Consider the following 17,352-nt stretch of genomic DNA (forward strand, 5'->3'; position numbering starts at 1 on the left):
GTGTATGTGTGTGTATGTGTGTGTGTGTGTGTGTGTGTGTGTGTGAGTGTGTGTGCACGCGCGTGCGCGCGCGTCTACTGCTGACAAAGGCCTTAATGGCCGAAAGCTATGATTGTGTGAATCTTTTTATTGTGCCTATCGCGACTCAGCATCTCCACTGTATGGTGAGTAGCAACTTTCCTTCTATCATATTGTGACACAAATTCTTTACAATACAAATCGAAAAACTGATTGAATCCGACCCTGGGGAAGGTCAGTTTGGATTCTGTAGAAATGTTGGAGCATGTGAGGCAATACTGACCCTACAACTAATCTTAGAAGATAGATTAAGTAAAGGAAATCCTACATTTCTAGCATTTGTAGACTTAGAGAAAGCTTTTGACAATGTTGACTGGAATACTGTACTTCAAATTCTTAAGGTGACAAGGGTCAAATGCAGGGTGCGAAAGGTTATTTACAATTTGAACAGAAACGAGATGGCAGTTATAAGGGTCGAGGGACATGAAAGGGAAGCAGTGGTTAGGAAGGGAGTGAGACAGGGTTGTAGCCTATCCCCGATGTTATTCAATCTGTATATTCAAGCAGTAAAGGAAACAAAAAGAAAAATTTCTAGTAGGAATTAAAATCCATGGAAAAGAAATAAAAACTTTGAGGTATGCCGATGATATTGTAATTCTGTCAGAGACAGCAAAGGACCTGGAAGAGGAATGGAATGGACAGTGTCTTGAAAGAAGGCTATGAGATGAACATCAACAGAAGCAAAATGAGGATAATGAAATGTAGTCTAATCAAATCAGGTGATGCTGAGGGTATCAGATTAGGAAATGAAACACTTAAAGTAGCAGATGAGTTTTGCTATTTAGGAAGCAAAATAACAGATGATGGTCAAAGTAGAGAGGATATAAAATGTAGACTGGCAATGGCAAGGAAAGCGTTTCTGAAGAAGAGAAATTTGTTAACATCAAGTATAGATTTATGTGTCAGGAAGTCTTATCTGAAAGTATTCGTATAGAGTGTAGTCATGTATGGATGTGAAACATGGACGATAAGTAGTTTGGACAAGAAGAGAATAGAAGCTTTTGAAATGAGGTGCTACAGAAGAATGCTGAAGATTAGATGGGTAGATCACATAACTAATGAGGAGGTATTGAACAGAATTGGGGAGAAGAGGAGTTTGTGGCACAACTTGACAAGAAGAAGAGACCGGTTGGTAGGACATGTTCTGAGGCATCAAGGGATCACCAATTTAGCATTGGAGGGCAGTGTGGAGGGTAAAAATTGTAGAGGGAGACCAAGAGATGAATACATCAAGCAGATTCAGGAGCATGTAGGGTGCAGTAGTTACTTGGAAATGAAGAAGATTGCACAGGATAGAGTAGCATGGAGAGCTGCATCAAACCATTCTCTGGACTGAAGACCACAACAACAACAACAACTACTACTACTACTACTACTACTACTACTACAATTTTTTCCTAGTTATTTTTCTAAAATTTTACCCCAATTTCTGTTTGAAGATTTTACTATTCCTTTTGCCCTGATTCCATTTTATTTTCAAGGCACGAAAAGATGTGGGCACAGGTTTGTCTGTCGACACATTTGGATCTACAATTACTCCCATTGTTGTCCAACTTCTGTATTGTACACCACCTGTATTGTTTTTGCATCCCCCTAGATCATATTCAAGAATAATATAATTCATTTCTTATTTTTCTTGAAACCTGACATCCATTTGTGACAAATTCTTCATTTGTGTGGCCCCGTGGCTACTTAACAATTTCTGAGTGTATTTTCGTTCTGTCATTGTTGCTACAAGAAAATGTGTGTTTTTTGCACTAGACGCATTTCACTTTATTGAAGTAAAGCATCATCAGTGGTCTGTAATTACAGATTTATAATCTGATTTTTTTTTTAAGATTGAAAAATTCATTAACAATATGTTGCTTTTTTTACTTATGGTAATTTCCTCTTGGTTTCCCACCTACATCAGGAAATGTTGTTGGCTAGCACATGGTTGGAGTTTTTCTTTGTTAGACACTGATGCTTGTAGTTTAATTTTTAGTTGCTCTTGCAGAATTACGCATTTCTCATGTTTTACACAGCACAGTTTTTCACACATCACTGTTTTCTGTTTCTTTTTATATGGCCCCACAAATAAAGAATTTGTCACAATGGAAAAAACAATCACATATATCTTTCTGTACGAGCTTTGATTTCTCTTATTTTATCATGGTGATCATTTCTCCTTATGTAGTTCGGTGTCAACAAAATATTTTTGCATTCGGTGGAGAAAGTTGCTGGTTGAAACTTCGTGAGAAGACCCTGCTGCAATGATAAACACCTTTGTTTTAATGATATCCACCCCGACGCTTGTAACATTTCAGTGACACTCTCTCCCATATTTCGCTGTGATAGAAAACATGATACCCTTCTTTGAACTTTTTCGATGTACTCCATCAATCCTATCTGGTAAGGATCCCACACCACGCAGCCGTATTATAAAAGAGGACAGACAAGTGTAGTTGTGGCAGTCTCTTTAGTAGATCTGTTACATTTTCTAAGTGTTCTGCCAAGAAAGTGCAATCTTTTGTTTGGCTTCCCCATAACATTTTCTACGTGTTATTTCCAATTTACATTGTTCATAATTGTAATTCCTTGGTATTTAGTTGCATATACGGCCTTGGATTAGACTGATTTACCGTGTAACTGAGGTTTAACGGATTCCTTTTAGCACTCATGTGGATGACCTCACACTTTTCATTATTATAGCCTGTGCTGGGAAGTTGGCTGCCACATGGTATTAATTTCTTAACCGCTTCATCTTGCATATAGAGACTCCCCATCTTTCTGATGATGTTCTGAGTATGATCATAATACAGTTTTTAGCACATCACATAACCCAATAGTAGTTACAGTTTATATTGCTAATCTTCAACTTTAAGTACTACAATAGCATTTCCTTCATTGGGTTGCAAGACAACCAAGTCCTCATCCTCACGCAGTAAGCACAGACACTATAGTTTGTCTAATCTAATGTTAGATTTTGGTAGTTTAACTTTTCTTAGACTGTGACTAACAACTGACTTCCCTTCTTCTGCCTTACCATAGAAGTGATGCCTTGTAGACTGTTCTTTTTCACTGATGATATGTAATATCAGCAGCTGCCATGGATAAGGATGGAAGTTTAGTCCTTTGGACAGTGGTGAAACAGAGCTGTCATCAAGCTCCTTAGTAAAAGATTAGCCATGGTTCTATGAGCCTTATCAGCATTTGAAACTGCTTATCCATGAGTTAAAGATTCAAAATTACTACAGTGTTTAGCTTTCACCCTGTGCTTACTGGTGTTCTGTTGCAGCACCTTCCCATTCTCAGTCAAATGATTAGCTCGAAGATAAAAATATCGGGCTTTTTGCAGTTGCATCAAGTTCATACTATGTTTTCCACATACTTTATTTCGTGATAATGTGACTAGCCTTCATTAAACTTCTATTCACTGCAACAGTTTAAATATGGTGCTTGACTGCAACAGTTTAACTATAGTGCTTGACTGAAACAGTTTAAATATGGCGCTTGACTGTATCAGAGCAGTGGATTACCTCTTTGTCCTGACAGCATTGTAAAAATATAAAAGAAATCGGCAGCTGTTAATGCTTGTTGCACAGTTTCTCTGTCTGCTGCACACTGCATATTATGTCCTCCCTGTAGATGAAAGTTACTCTGTGTCTTTCGCAGGGGCATAACTTGATGAAATGTTCCTTGTTTGAAACTGCCTTGGTTTATCTCAGTTAACGTGACTTAAAATTTCGGCAAAGGATGGGGATACACTGTTAGTAGTACATGGAGGTTGGCCTTGGACACCAAATAGGTAGGCAAAAAAATTTGACCGTAACAAATCGGCAGGATTGGCACTTGCGAATATGGGACCGACCCCTTGTGCCTGCTGCATTGTTACACCCGTGATGGACAGATGCTGTGGAAGGCTGCTTAGTTCACCTTTTACATCTACAACTGCATCTGCATTCACACTCTGCAAACCATTGTGAAGTGCATGACAGAGCGTATGTTGTGTCTAGGAATCCTGCATACTCAGTTCACTAGAGAAGCAATCAAACAACTCGTACTAATGAGTTTTATTCTAAAAATACAGTTACAATACTTAACTTTGATAGATGTGTCACAAGCAAAGGGTGATATTCAAAATAACCAGTTTTCTTCAGAATAGACAAACAAAAGTCTACGCTATGTAGAGAGTACTAATGAATAGGCTAGGATGCGTCGGCAATGAAGTGGCTAACATTGAAACTGTTGTCAAAGTGGGCTGCCACCAGTTGAGTGTAGAATTTCTCAGAATAGCTTCCACCTATTCTTCAGGTATAAGCCAGGTCAGTTTCTTCAGCATCTCCATGACACTCTCCACATCTCAAATGAACCTGCCCCACTTTGTATATGTTCAATAAGCCCTGTTAGACCCATTCGGTATGGGCCCCACATACTTAAGCAATATTCTATGTTGGGTGCCATGTGTTTTTGCAAGCAACCTCCATTGTTGGGCGCTAATGACCATAGAAGTTTTGCGCCCTAAAACCACAAAAAAAAAAAAAAAACCTCCATTGTAGACTGACTGCATTTCCCTAGTATTCTACCAATTAACTGAAGTCTTGTCACCTGCTTCATGCATGACTGAGACAATTTGATGGTTCCATTTCATATCTCAGTAAACTGTTGCACCAAAATATCTGTATGAGTTGAACAATTTGAATTGTGACTCACTGATATTGAAGTCGTACAGTTGTGACTCATTGATATTGAAGTCGTAGGATACAGTCTGTGTGTGAGCCTGTGTATGTGTGGGGCGGGTGCGCATCCACATGACGTGCATAATTTTAAATTTCTCAGTATTTAAGGAGGAAAGTCAGCAATTTTTGCTCACTTAGAAATCTTATCCAGGTCTGACTGAATATTTGTGTAGTTTCTTTCAGACAGTATTTCGTTGGAGATAATTGCATAATCTGTGAAAAATCTGGTTACTGTTAATATTGTCTGCAAGATCATTAAAGTACAACATGAACTTCGGAGATCATTAAAATAAAACGTGAACTGCAAGTGTCAACACATTTTCGTAGCACACACCTGAAATTAATTATATATGTGCTGATGACTCTCCATCCAAGATAAAATGCTCTATCCTGCCTACTAAGAAATCATCAAATCTTTCTCAAGTTGCTTGATATCCCATATTATCATATTTTGGATAATGAGCTTAGCTGTGGTAGTGCACCAAATGTTTTTGGATATCAGGAAATACTGCACTGACCTGACTGTGCCTCGATCCACAACTTTCACAATATCATGTGAGAAAAGTGCACATTGAGTTTCATATCATTGACATTTTCAGGAGTCCATGCTGATTGGCATGGAAAAGGCCCTGTTGTTTGAGATTCTTCATTACATATGAGCTAAGATTGTACAACAAGTAGATAGTAGTTTTGTGGATCACTTCTGTTACCCTTTTTGTAGACAGATGTGATCTGTGCTCTCTTCTAACCACTGTGCACAGTTTTGTGTTCAAGAGATCTATGTTATATTATTGTTAAAATGGGCTAATTCAGTCACAAAATTGGTATGAATTCTGATGGTGATTTCATTAGAACCTGGACTTTATTCAGTTTTAGTGATTTATGCTATTTCTCAACAACACTTACACTAACATCTATTTCACTCATCTTTGCAATGGTTAGACAATAATTTGTAAAGAAACATGTGAAAATGAAGCTCATCATTCCAGTTTTTGCTTTGCTAACCTCAGTTTCTGTTCCTGTGAGGTTATGGACTCTAACTTCGGTACTACTTACAGCCTGTGTAAACAGCTAGAATTTGTTTGAGTTTTGTGAGAGATCTTTTAGTAATACTTTGCTGTGGTAGTCATCGAAAGCTCATGCATTGCCTGGTTGACAGCCAAATGTGTTTCATTCAGCATCACTGTTTATAGCTCTGCATTTTTTTACAGCTACTATGCAGCAATCTCTGTTTCTTTAGAAAATTCTTTACACAAGTTGTTTACTGTGAAGGGTCATTCCCATCACGAACTGTTCTACTTAGTAAATATCTATCAAGTGCATGGACAACTGTTTCTTTAACCCTGAGCCACAGTTTGTGCACATGCTCTTCTCCAGAGCTAAAAGTTCTGATTTCTGTACTGAGATACAACACTACTGCCTCTTTATCTAATTTACTGAACATATTATACTTCAGCTTATTTTAATTATACTTTGTACTTCCTGCTTGTATGGTAATTGAGCCCAGCAACATGTATGGTATATACAGTAAACATGTTGCCTATCTTGACAGTCATACCTCCAGAGGATGCTGGTGGTGAACGTTGAAATTTTGAGAATTTTATTGCAGCTGATTATATTGAAAACTGGGAATATTTTGTTCTATGCATATGTTCTTACAGAAAATTTTGAAGTGCATTTACTCAGTTGGTAAGGCTTTTACAGCTCTGAGCAAGGTCACCGTAGAAATTGATGTTTTACCTTACACGATGATGCAGCCTTAAGTTGGCATCCCTCCTATTTTTTCTTGAGCAAAACCATGCTCATGTAATCTGCACTGTTCTTTGTTATTACTGCAATATTACTCATCAGCTTCTTGAAAAAATTTAATTTTTCACCACTAACCCCTGTCCATCATGCTATACACATCCTTTCAATTTCAAATATAGAAGAAGATTGTACTATGTGGTGTTTTGTGACCAACTCACTTTGAGTATTCAATCAGTTTTTTCAGTGTGAATGCCTACCTGACAATTTGACTGAACCACCGTGTTTAACAAAGTTTAGACTTATCTCTCAGTTTAGTGCCTGATTTAGTAACCAACAATTTGAATGACTAGGCATTACACAGTATTTATGTTTCTTATTGTGTGTTTATTTAGTTTTCCTGTCAGTTTGAAATAATAATTTTGTCCTGGTTGCATTCCTGAAAGATGATGGAATATCTCTTAGGATGTTTTACAGTTAAATGCTATGAACAAGATGGAAGGTACAAGAGCTGTCAGCTGATGGCGCTACTGTTACTGCAACAAATGTGTCAATATTGGGTATCACTATGTTATATATTCACCTGCAGCTGGCGTATGTGTGGAGAATGAACTTGTAACTAACATTTTAGCTACTGCTCATTTTCTAGCCATCTTATCTATTTCCAGTTATCAATTTGTGTCCCTCCCCCACACCCCCCTCATCCCCCTGTTTGTGTCAGTGTGACAAACCATTCATAAACAGACAGTATCACTGTGGGTGTAGGTTTGTGTACATAGATGTCTGTGTGGTTGAGTTTAAAAATGTGTGTTCTGACACTGGAAAGAGAGTTGAAGCCCTAAAGTTAGTTAAATCTCTGGCTGTTACATGTTTCTAGGTTCTACACACTCATAGGTGATGGATAGGTTGTTGTCATTCCTCATATTTATTTACAAATTTATGTTTGATTGTTACTATTACCTACCCATTATCATTAGTTTTTTTCCTGTCGGCTTTCACTTCAGGTTTTTTATCTTACATAGCACTACTAATTCCCTGTTTATAGTTTCATTCTTCCTTTCCATCATTATTTTACTTCCGGAATTTGCTTGCTTTTCATGCTTATTAAGCATATACTTAAGACCAAGTTTCAGGCCATCATCTTTTTGATTAAAAGAAACTCTCTACTGCATAATGTTATATTTATTTTTAATTTCACATTTCACTGTCAGAATGAAGCTGAATGTTGGGATATGCTGGTAAAAGCTACAGGATGTTGCATAATGCTATTTGTTATTTTCTGTGGTATCTTTTTGTATTTCTTTTGTATTGCAGTATCTGTGTGACTCCAATTAAGATGCTTTTTATTTTGTAAGAGCAATGTTATGAAATGGAAACTGCAGTCTCAGGCAACTGAAATTACACTGAGTGTGGTTTCAGTTGCCTGAGACTGCAGATGTGTGTGAGTTGCGTTTGTGTGTGTGTTTGTTGTGGGGGGGGGGGGGGTTGTCATCCATTGTTGATAAAGGCCTTAATGGCTGAAAGCTTTATTTGTGAAAGTCTTTTGGTTGAGCCTATCTGTGACTCAACATCTCCACTATATGGTGAATAGCAACTTTCCTTTTCATAATATTGTTACATTCAATCCTCGATTTTCCATTGTTTGATTTTTATAAGAGCATGAAGATTTTAGTGTTAATGATTCAAAAATATTGCTCCCCAATGGGTTTGTCAGTGGTAGAGTCAGTAACATACAGAAGTTGTATGCTCTCTTCTGTTCAGTGATGTTGGTTTCATATGTTGTCATTGTATGTGGTAATCACTAGATTCTTGGAATGTACACTCCTGGAAATTGAAATAAGAACACCGTGAATTCATTGTCCCAGGAAGGGGAAACTTTATTGACACATTCCTGGGGTCAGATACATCACATGATCACACTGACAGAACCACAGGCACATAGACACAGGCAACAGAGCATGCACAATGTCGGCACTAGTACAGTGTATATCCACCTTTCGCAGCAATGCAGGCTGCTATTCTCCCATGGAGACAATCGTAGAGATGCTGGATGTAGTCCTGTGGATCGGCTTGCCATGCCATTTCCACCTGGCGCCTCAGTTGGACCAGCGTTCGTGCTGGACATGCAGACCGCGTGAGACGACGCTTCATCCAGTCCCAAACATGCTCAATGGGGGACAGATCCGAAGATCTTGCTGGCCAGGGTAGTTGACTTACACCTTCTAGAGCACGTTGGGTGGCACGGGATACATGCGGACGTGCATTGTCCTGTTGGAACAGCAAGTTCCCTTGCCGGTCTAGGAATGGTAGAACGATGGGTTCGATGACGGTTTGGATGTACCGTGCACTATTCAGTGTCCCCTCGACGATCACCAGTGGTGTACGGCCAGTGTAGGAGATCGCTCTCCACACCATGATGCCGGGTGTTGGCCCTGTGTGCCTCGGTCGTATGCAGTCCTGATTGTGGCGCTCACCTGCACGGCGCCAAACACGCATACGACCATCATTGGCACCAAGGCAGAAGCGACTCTCATCGCTGAAGACGACACGTCTCCATTCGTCCCTCCATTCACGCCTGTCGCGACACCACTGGAGGCGGGCTGCACGATGTTGGGGCGTGAGCGGAAGACGGCCTAACGGTGTGCGGGACCGTAGCCCAGCTTCATGGAGACGGTTGCGAATGGTCCTCGCCGATACCCCAGGAGCAACAGTGTCCCTAATTTGCTGGGAAGTGGCGGTGCGGTCCCCTACGGCACTGCGTAGGATCCTACGGTCTTGGCGTGCATCCGTGCGTCACTGCGGTCCGGTCCCAGGTCGACGGGCACGTGCACCTTCCGCCGACCACTGGCGACAACATCGATGTACTGTGGAGACCTCACGCCCCACGTGTTGAGCAATTCGGCGGTACGTCCTCCCGGCCTCCCGCATGCCCACTATACGCCCTCGCTCAAAGTCCGTCAACTGCACATACGGTTCACGTCCACGCTGTCGCGGCATGCTACCAGTGTTAAAGACTACGATGGAGCTCCGTATGCCACGGCAAACTGGCTGACACTGACGGCGGCGGTGCACAAATGCTGCGCAGCTAGCGCCATTCGACGGCCAACACCGCGGTTCCTGGTGTGTCCGATGTGCCGTGCGTGTGATCATTGCTTGTACAGCCCTCTCGCAGTGTCCGGAGCAAGTATGGTGGGTCTGACACACCGGTGTCAATGTGTTCTGTTTTCCATTTCCAGGAGTGTATTAAGAAAAGTAACATTTGCAGTATTTAATACGTTGGCTTATACAGCTGGCTCACAGTCAGTTACAAGTTTCAAGTCCATTATTACATTGGTGGCTGTGAGACAGACTGAGGAGCTATAGCTTATTCTTAGTGTTTATTCTTCTCTGTTAGTAAATAGCATGAGATTTTACATACAGTTGGAAAGCTGAGCAATTGTTCGATTTAGTGGCATACCACACACTCGACTGCTTTTGCGAGGTACAAGCAATCATTTTCATGTTGTGTTAAATATATCCCCTCAATCCCATCAAGAAAACACCCTCCAGAAATTGTATAGTGTGTTAAACAAGAAGGAAGAAAACTGAAAAACATTTAGTGGCATTGCATATGCCTGTATTTTTTCAGGTATACCACACCAACAAAACCTTCTTAAACAGTGTTATCTTCACTCCTCATCACTTCAACAAATAGTAAGGGTAGATTTATAAAGGAATCCTATAAAAAATATATATAATTTTGAGAAAGTGTAAAAGAAAACATATTCTGATTTTCATAAATTTAAGTAATAATTATAGGGTTGACTATGGGGTGAAGTATTGATAAGTCAATGGGTTAAGGTTATGTATTTAACACAGATACTCCAGTAAAAGTGTGTATGTAAGATTACTTCTAACTCACCTCTATTTTGTGCTGATGTGATGGTTTCATGTTTCAGTGATTCAGTCACATAATTTCTTTTATTGTTTACAAATGATAAATGTTTTAGGTAGCAGTTATTGAAAGGAACATAGCTGTGTTTGAAGGCATTGATCAGCCCTTTGAATTCAATTGGAAACTACGAGATATGGTAACAGAGCACTATATTGAGCACTGCAAGTTGACCAAATTAAATGATGATGACTATATTGTTGGAAAGCATAAGTTGGTAAGATCATATCTTTTATTTACTACTGTTAATGGTGTCAAAAATTCATTTTCACAACCAGTCTTTCACTCTGCTGCAGAAAGTACACTGATATGAAATTTGATATTGGATTAACACAATTTCCTGGACTGGAACTTGAAGCGCAACCATAATTTTCAATCTAAGGATCATGTCCAGAATGAATTTCCCACTCTGCAGCAGATTGTGCACTAGTATTAAGCTCTGACAAATTAAAACTCTGTGCAGGACTGTTAACTTGACCTAGGACTCTTGCATTAGGTGGGAGGTTATGACATTGCAACTGCAATTCAGTTCATGAGGCATGCACAAATATGAAGAAGCTTAAAGTTAGTATGTGATGCAACAGAACCTTTATGGAAGACTGGTTTGTGTCACCACATTATTGATGTACCAGTTTTCAGTCAGTTTATGATCAGAGAACACAAAATGGCAAATTGATAATTACTTTTTAAATTTTTGTTTGTCATTTTCCCCCTCCATTGATAGTTTTGTTGTATAGAATAGCAATGACTCACCTGTTGACCGTTGTTTGGGGTTGCAGGAGCGATTAGAATTGAAATTGGTGTGAATTACAGATGATAATCTGAGGGACAATTAAGTAGAAAACTGAAAAATTGATTCAGACAGGCATGAATATGTATTAAACATATGTTATGCAAGTATGAAACCAACAAATGTTACAAGGCTCCTAGTATTTCGAAAGAAAATAGTTTGGAATATGTGTATCACCTAACAAAGGTGGTCTTGTCATCCACTCTTAAAAAATTTAAAAATCCTATCCATTCCTTTGCTGTACATATGTGAGGTTTTGATTTTCTTCTATAAAAAGCAACATACACGTGAATTTTTTTCCAGCAGAACTACAGGACTTGCCGCAGAATAAATTTCAAACATACAATAAACTCAAACAGTCACTCCAAAACGTCATATTGGGCAGTGAGGTTAGCAACTGGGTAGTCCAGCTGTTCCCCAGACACAGTTTGTCTGTGGCCCTTCATGCGAATAGAAAATTTGTTGGTTGTCATGACCACGTAGAATGCGGAACAGTGGTCACACGTTCACGTGACTGGTTTCAGAGGTAGCCCTACTTCTGATGGGATAGGTGATGCTTGTGACTGGACTGGAGCAGATTTTGGTGAGAGGGTATATGGGATAGGTTTTGAATCTAGGTCTATGACAGGCATGTGAGTAATGAAGCAAGGAGTTGGGAGCATGGGTTGTGTAGGGAAGTACAAGAATATTGTGTAGGTTCAGTGGGTGGCAAAATATCACTGTGAGAGGGGGAGGGGGGAGGATAGTGGGTAGGACATTCCTCACCTCAGAACATGACAAAAGGTAGTCAAAACCCTGGTGGAGAATGAGATTCAATTGCTCCTGTCCTGGGTGGTACTCAGTCACAAGGGGAATGCTCCTCTGTGGCCAGGTAGTGACACTTCGGGAGGTGGAGAGATAAGGCACGAGAGATCAATGTTGTACAAGGTTGGGAGGATAATTATGATCTGTGAAGGCCTCAGTGAGACCCTTGATGTATTTTGAGAGGGACTGCTCATCACTACTGATGCAACGGCCACAGGTGGATAGGCTGTATGGAAGGGACTTTTTGGTATGGAATGGGTGGCAGCTGCCAAAGTGCAGTTATTCGACAGCTGCCACCCAATCCACATCAAGAAGTCCCTTCCATATAACACAGCCAACTGTGGCTCTCACATCTGTAATGACAAATAGTCCCTATCGAAATACACCAAGGGTCTCACTAAGGTCTCCATAGACCATAATTATCCTCCCAACCTTGTACAAAAACAGATCTCACTTGCCTATCTCTCTTGTCACCTACTACCTTCCAAAGTCCCAACATCTGGTCACAGAGTAGCATTCCCCTCATGACTCAGTACTACCCAGGACTGGAGCAACTGAATCCCATTCTCCACCAGGGTTTCAACTACCTCTCATCGTGACTTGAGATGAGGAGTGTCCTACCCACTATCCTTCCCACTCCTCCCACAGTAGTATTCTGCCGCCCACCCAATCTACACACTATCCTTGTATGCCTATACACAAGACCTACTCCAACCTCTTGCCTCAGGGCTCTCATATCCCTGCAGTAGACCTAGATGCAAGGCCTGCCCCATACATCCTCCCACTGCCTCCAGTCCAGTCATAGGCATCAACTCTCCCATTAAAGGCAGAGCTATCTGTGAAACCAGTCATGAGATCTACAAGGTAAGTCGCAAGCACTGTCCCACATTCTATGTGGGCATGCAACCAATAAGCCATCTGTCCACATGAATGATCACGGATTAACTTGTGGCAAAGAAATAGCTGGACTATCCAGTTGCTAAGCATGCTGCCCAACATGATGTTCCTCATTTCAATGCGTGCTTCACAGACTGTGCCATCTGGATCCATCCCACCAATGTCAGCTTTTCTGAATTGTGCCGAAGGGAACTCTCCCTACAATATATTCTATGTTCCTGTAACCCTCCTGGCCTCAGTCTTTGTCACTCATTGTCCTTACACACCTGTTCCCATTCCTGCACTACACATACCTCTATTCCACCGACACACTCATAGTCTTTTTAATTCTCTCCTTTTCCACAGCTGCCCCCCTCCCCTCGCCTTCTATCTAATCTCCCATCTGCACCTAGCTGCCATAGCCTCTCCCCACCTTGTGTTGGTATGCTCCCACGAGCAGCACTTTACTGTCCCCCACCCCTACCCTGCTATCCTTCCCCCCTCCCCACTCCAGCCTCTTCCTTACTCCCACCCACTGAGTTGCTTCTCCCATCATGCACTGCTGCTCGCAGTCTGGCCTTGGTCGGGCACACAGTTTTAATCTGCAGGGAAGTTTCATATCAGCACACACTCCGCTGCAGAGTGAAAATCTCATCTGGAAACATCTCCCAGGCTGTGGCTAAGCCACGTCTCCACAGTATCCTTTCTTTCAGGAGTGCTAGTTCTGCAAGGTTCGCAGGAGAGCTTCTGTAAAGTTTGGAAGGTGGGAGACGAGATACTGGCAGAAGTAAAGCTGTGAGGGCCGGGCGTAAGTCGTGCTTCGGTAGCTCAGATGGTAGAGCACTTGCCCGTGAAAGGCAAAGTTCCCGAGTTCGAGTCTCGGTCGGGCACACAGTTTTAATCTGCCAGGAAGTTTCATATCAGCGCACACTCCGCTGCAGAGTGAAAATCTCATTCTGGATACAATAAACTGTTCAAATACCGGAGTAATGGATGTTAAAAATTTACATAAAATGAAAAGGCAGTAAGATACTCTGTATGGAGCTTTATTCATTGACAAGATTGCTGTTCGCTCTTCTAGTGGGGAAAGTGCTACTACTCTATTGAAGAATTCATGGGTTATTGTTTCACAGTTTGAACAAGAGAATTTATAGAAAAAGTGAGCATTTTATAGGTGTATCATAGTAATGTACATAAAAGTAATGTAAAACTTTTTGTATTTCTCTTTAAAAAAAGTTGTTGTTGTAAATCTTGATGTAATCACTCTGCAACAAACCAAATCAAATAACAATATTAGGAAAATGATATTTGCTACTCACCTTATGATGGAGATGCTGAGTTCCAGGTAGGCACAAAATAAGACTGTCAAACAAAGCTTACGGCCAAACAGGTGTTCATCAGAACACACACACACAGTCTCTGGCTGCCAAGGCCAGACTGTGAGCAGCAGTGCATGATGGGAGAAGCAACTCAGTGGGTGGGAGTAAGGAAGAGGCTGGAGTGGGGAGGGGGGAAGGATAGCAGGGTAGGGGTGGGGGACAGTAAAGCGCTGCTCGTGGGAGCATACCAACACAAGGTGGGGAGAGGCTATGGCAGCTAGGTGCAGATGGGAGATTAGATAGAAGGCGAGGGGAGGGGGGCAGCTGTGGAAAAGGAGAGAAGTAAAAAGACTATGAGTGTGTCGGTGGAATAGAGGTATGTGTAGTGCAGGAATGGGAACAGGTGTGTAAGGACAATGAGTGACAAAGACTGAGGCCAGGAGGGTTACAGGAACATAGAATATATTGTAGGGAGAGTTCCCTTCGGCACAATTCAGAAAAGCTGACATTGGTGGGATGGATCCAGATGGCACAGTCTGTGAAGCACGCATTGAAATGAGGAACATCATGTTGGGCAGCATGCTCAGCAACTGGATAGTCCAGCTATTTCTTTGCCACAAGTTAATCCGTGATCATTCATGTGGACAGATGGCTTATTGGTTGCATGCCCACATAGAATGTGGGACAGTGCTTGCGACTTACCTTGTAGATCTCATGACTGGTTTCACAGATAGCTCTGCCTTTAATGGGAGAGTTGATGCCTATGACTGGACTGGAGGCAGTGGGAGGATGTATGGGGCAGGCCTTGCATCTAGGTCTACTGCAGGGATATGAGAGCCCTGAGGCAAGAGGTTGGAGTAGGTCTTGTGTATAGGCATACAAGGATAGTGTGTAGATTGGGTGGGCGGCAGAATACTACTGTGGGAGGAGTGGGAAGGATAGTGGGTAGGACACTCCTCATCTCAAGTCACGATGAGAGGTAGTTGAAACCCTGGTGGAGAATGGGATTCAGTTGCTCCAGTCCTGGGTAGTACTGAGTCATGAGGGGAATGCTACTCTGTGACCAGATGTTGGGACTTTGGAAGGTAGTAGGTGACAAGAGAGATAGGCAAGTGAGATCTGTTTTTGTACAAGGTTGGGAGGATAATTATGGTCTATGGAGACCTTAGTGAGACCCTTGGTGTATTTCGATAGGGACTATTTGTCATTACAGATGTGAGAGCCACAGTTGGCTGTGTTATATGGAAGGGACTTCTTGATGTGGATTGGGTGGCAGCTGTCGAATAACTGCACTTTGGCAGCTGCCACCCATTCCATACCAAAAAGTCCCTTCCATACAGCCTATCCACCTGTGGCCGTTGCATCAGTAGTGATGAGCAGTCCCTCTCAAAATACATCAAGGGTCTCACTGAGGCCTTCACAGATCATAATTATCCTCCCAACCTTGTACAACATTGATCTCTCGTGCCTTATCTCTCCACCTCCCGAAGTGTCACTACCTGGCCACAGAGGAGCATTCCCCTTGTGACTGAGTACCACCCAGGACAGGAGCAATTGAATCTCATTCTCCACCAGGGTTTTGACTACCTTTTGTCATGTTCTGAGGTGAGGAATGTCCTACCCACTATCCTCCCCCCTCCCCCTCTCACAGTGATATTTTGCCACCCACTGAACCTACACAATATTCTTGTACTTCCCTACACAACCCATGCTCCCAACTCCTTGCCTCATTACTCACATGCCTGTCATAGACCTAGATTCAAAACCTATCCCATATACCCTCTCACCAAAATCTGCTCCAGTCCAGTCACAAGCATCACCTATCCCATCAGAAGTAGGGCTACCTCTGAAACCAGTCACGTGAACGTGTGACCACTGTTCCGCATTCTACGTGGTCATGACAACCAACAAATTTTCTATTCGCATGAAGGGCCACAGACAAACTGTGTCTGGGGAACAGCTGGACTACCCAGTTGCTAACCTCACTGCCCAACATGACGTTTTGGAGTGACTGTTTGATAGCCTGTGCCATATGGATCCTTCCCACCAACACCCAAGTTCTCTGAACTGAGCAGATGGGAACTCTCCCTACAATATATCGGTTGAAACATCCTGGCAGATTAAAACTGTGTGCCGGGCCGAGACTCGAACTTGGGACCTTTGCCTTTCGCGGACAAGTGCTCTACCAACTGAGCTACCCAAGCATGACTCACGCCCTGTCCTCACAGCGTTACTTCTGACAGTACCTTGTCTCCTACCTACCAAACTTTACAGAAGCTCTCCTGCGAGCCATGCAGAACTAGCACTCCTGAAAGAAAGGATATTGCGGAGACATGGGTTAGCCACAGCCTTGGGGATGTTTCCAGTTTGGAAGGTAGGAGACGAGGTACTGGCAGAAGTAAAGCTGTGAGGACAGGGCGTGAGTCGTGCTTGGGTAGCTCAGTTGGTAAAGCACTTGCCTGCGAAAGGCAAAGGTCCCGAGTTCGAGTCTCGGCCCGGCACACAGTTTTAATCTGCCAGGAAGTTTCATATCAACGCACACTCCGCTGCAGAGTGAAAATCTCATTCTGGATATTCCGGTTGTTCCCGTAACCCTCGTGCCATCAACCTTCATTAGTCATTGTGGTTACCCGCCTGTCTCCTTCCCTTTTCTTATTCCAGCACTATACAGCTCTCTATTCTACCCATGCACCCACAGTCTGTTTGCTTCTACCCTTTTCTGTTGCCCCTCCCCCTCCCAACCCCACTCTCCATCTAATCCCCTGACTGCATCTAGCTGCCCTATCGTCTTCCCACCTTGTCCCTGTATGCTCCCATAAGCAGCACTTTACCGTCTCCCACACCTACTCTGCTATCCCTCCCCCTTCCCACTCCAGCCTTCTCCTTACCTCCACCAACTATTTGCTGGTCCCATCATGCGCTGCCATTCGTGGGTTGGCCTTGGCTGCCAGAGGCTGTTGTCGTGTGTGTGAGTTCTTTTGTATGAGAGTGTGTGTGTGTGTGTGTGTGTGTGTGTGTGTGTGTGTGTGTGTTCTGATGAAGACCTGTTTGGCTGAAAGCTTTGTTTGACAGTCGTTTTGTTGTGCCTAT

At 42.4% G+C, this 17,352-nt stretch overlaps 1 protein-coding gene across 5 annotated transcripts in view; it reads left to right on the forward strand.

Moving 5' to 3' along the window:
* The window catches only part of LOC126190657 (cap-specific mRNA (nucleoside-2'-O-)-methyltransferase 2), a 306,338-nt gene that overhangs the window by 160,842 nt on the left and 128,144 nt on the right, over positions 1 to 17,352 (forward strand). For all 5 annotated transcript variants that reach the window (XM_049931092.1, XM_049931088.1, XM_049931090.1 and 2 more), the window contains one exon: positions 10,532 to 10,690. In XM_049931092.1, coding sequence (XP_049787049.1) covers positions 10,532 to 10,690 — 159 coding nt within the window. The remainder of the gene's footprint in view (positions 1 to 10,531; positions 10,691 to 17,352) is intronic.

The sequence above is a fragment of the Schistocerca cancellata genome, chromosome 6 (genome assembly GCF_023864275.1).
Source record: "Schistocerca cancellata isolate TAMUIC-IGC-003103 chromosome 6, iqSchCanc2.1, whole genome shotgun sequence".
NCBI lineage: Eukaryota > Metazoa > Arthropoda > Insecta > Orthoptera > Acrididae > Schistocerca > Schistocerca cancellata.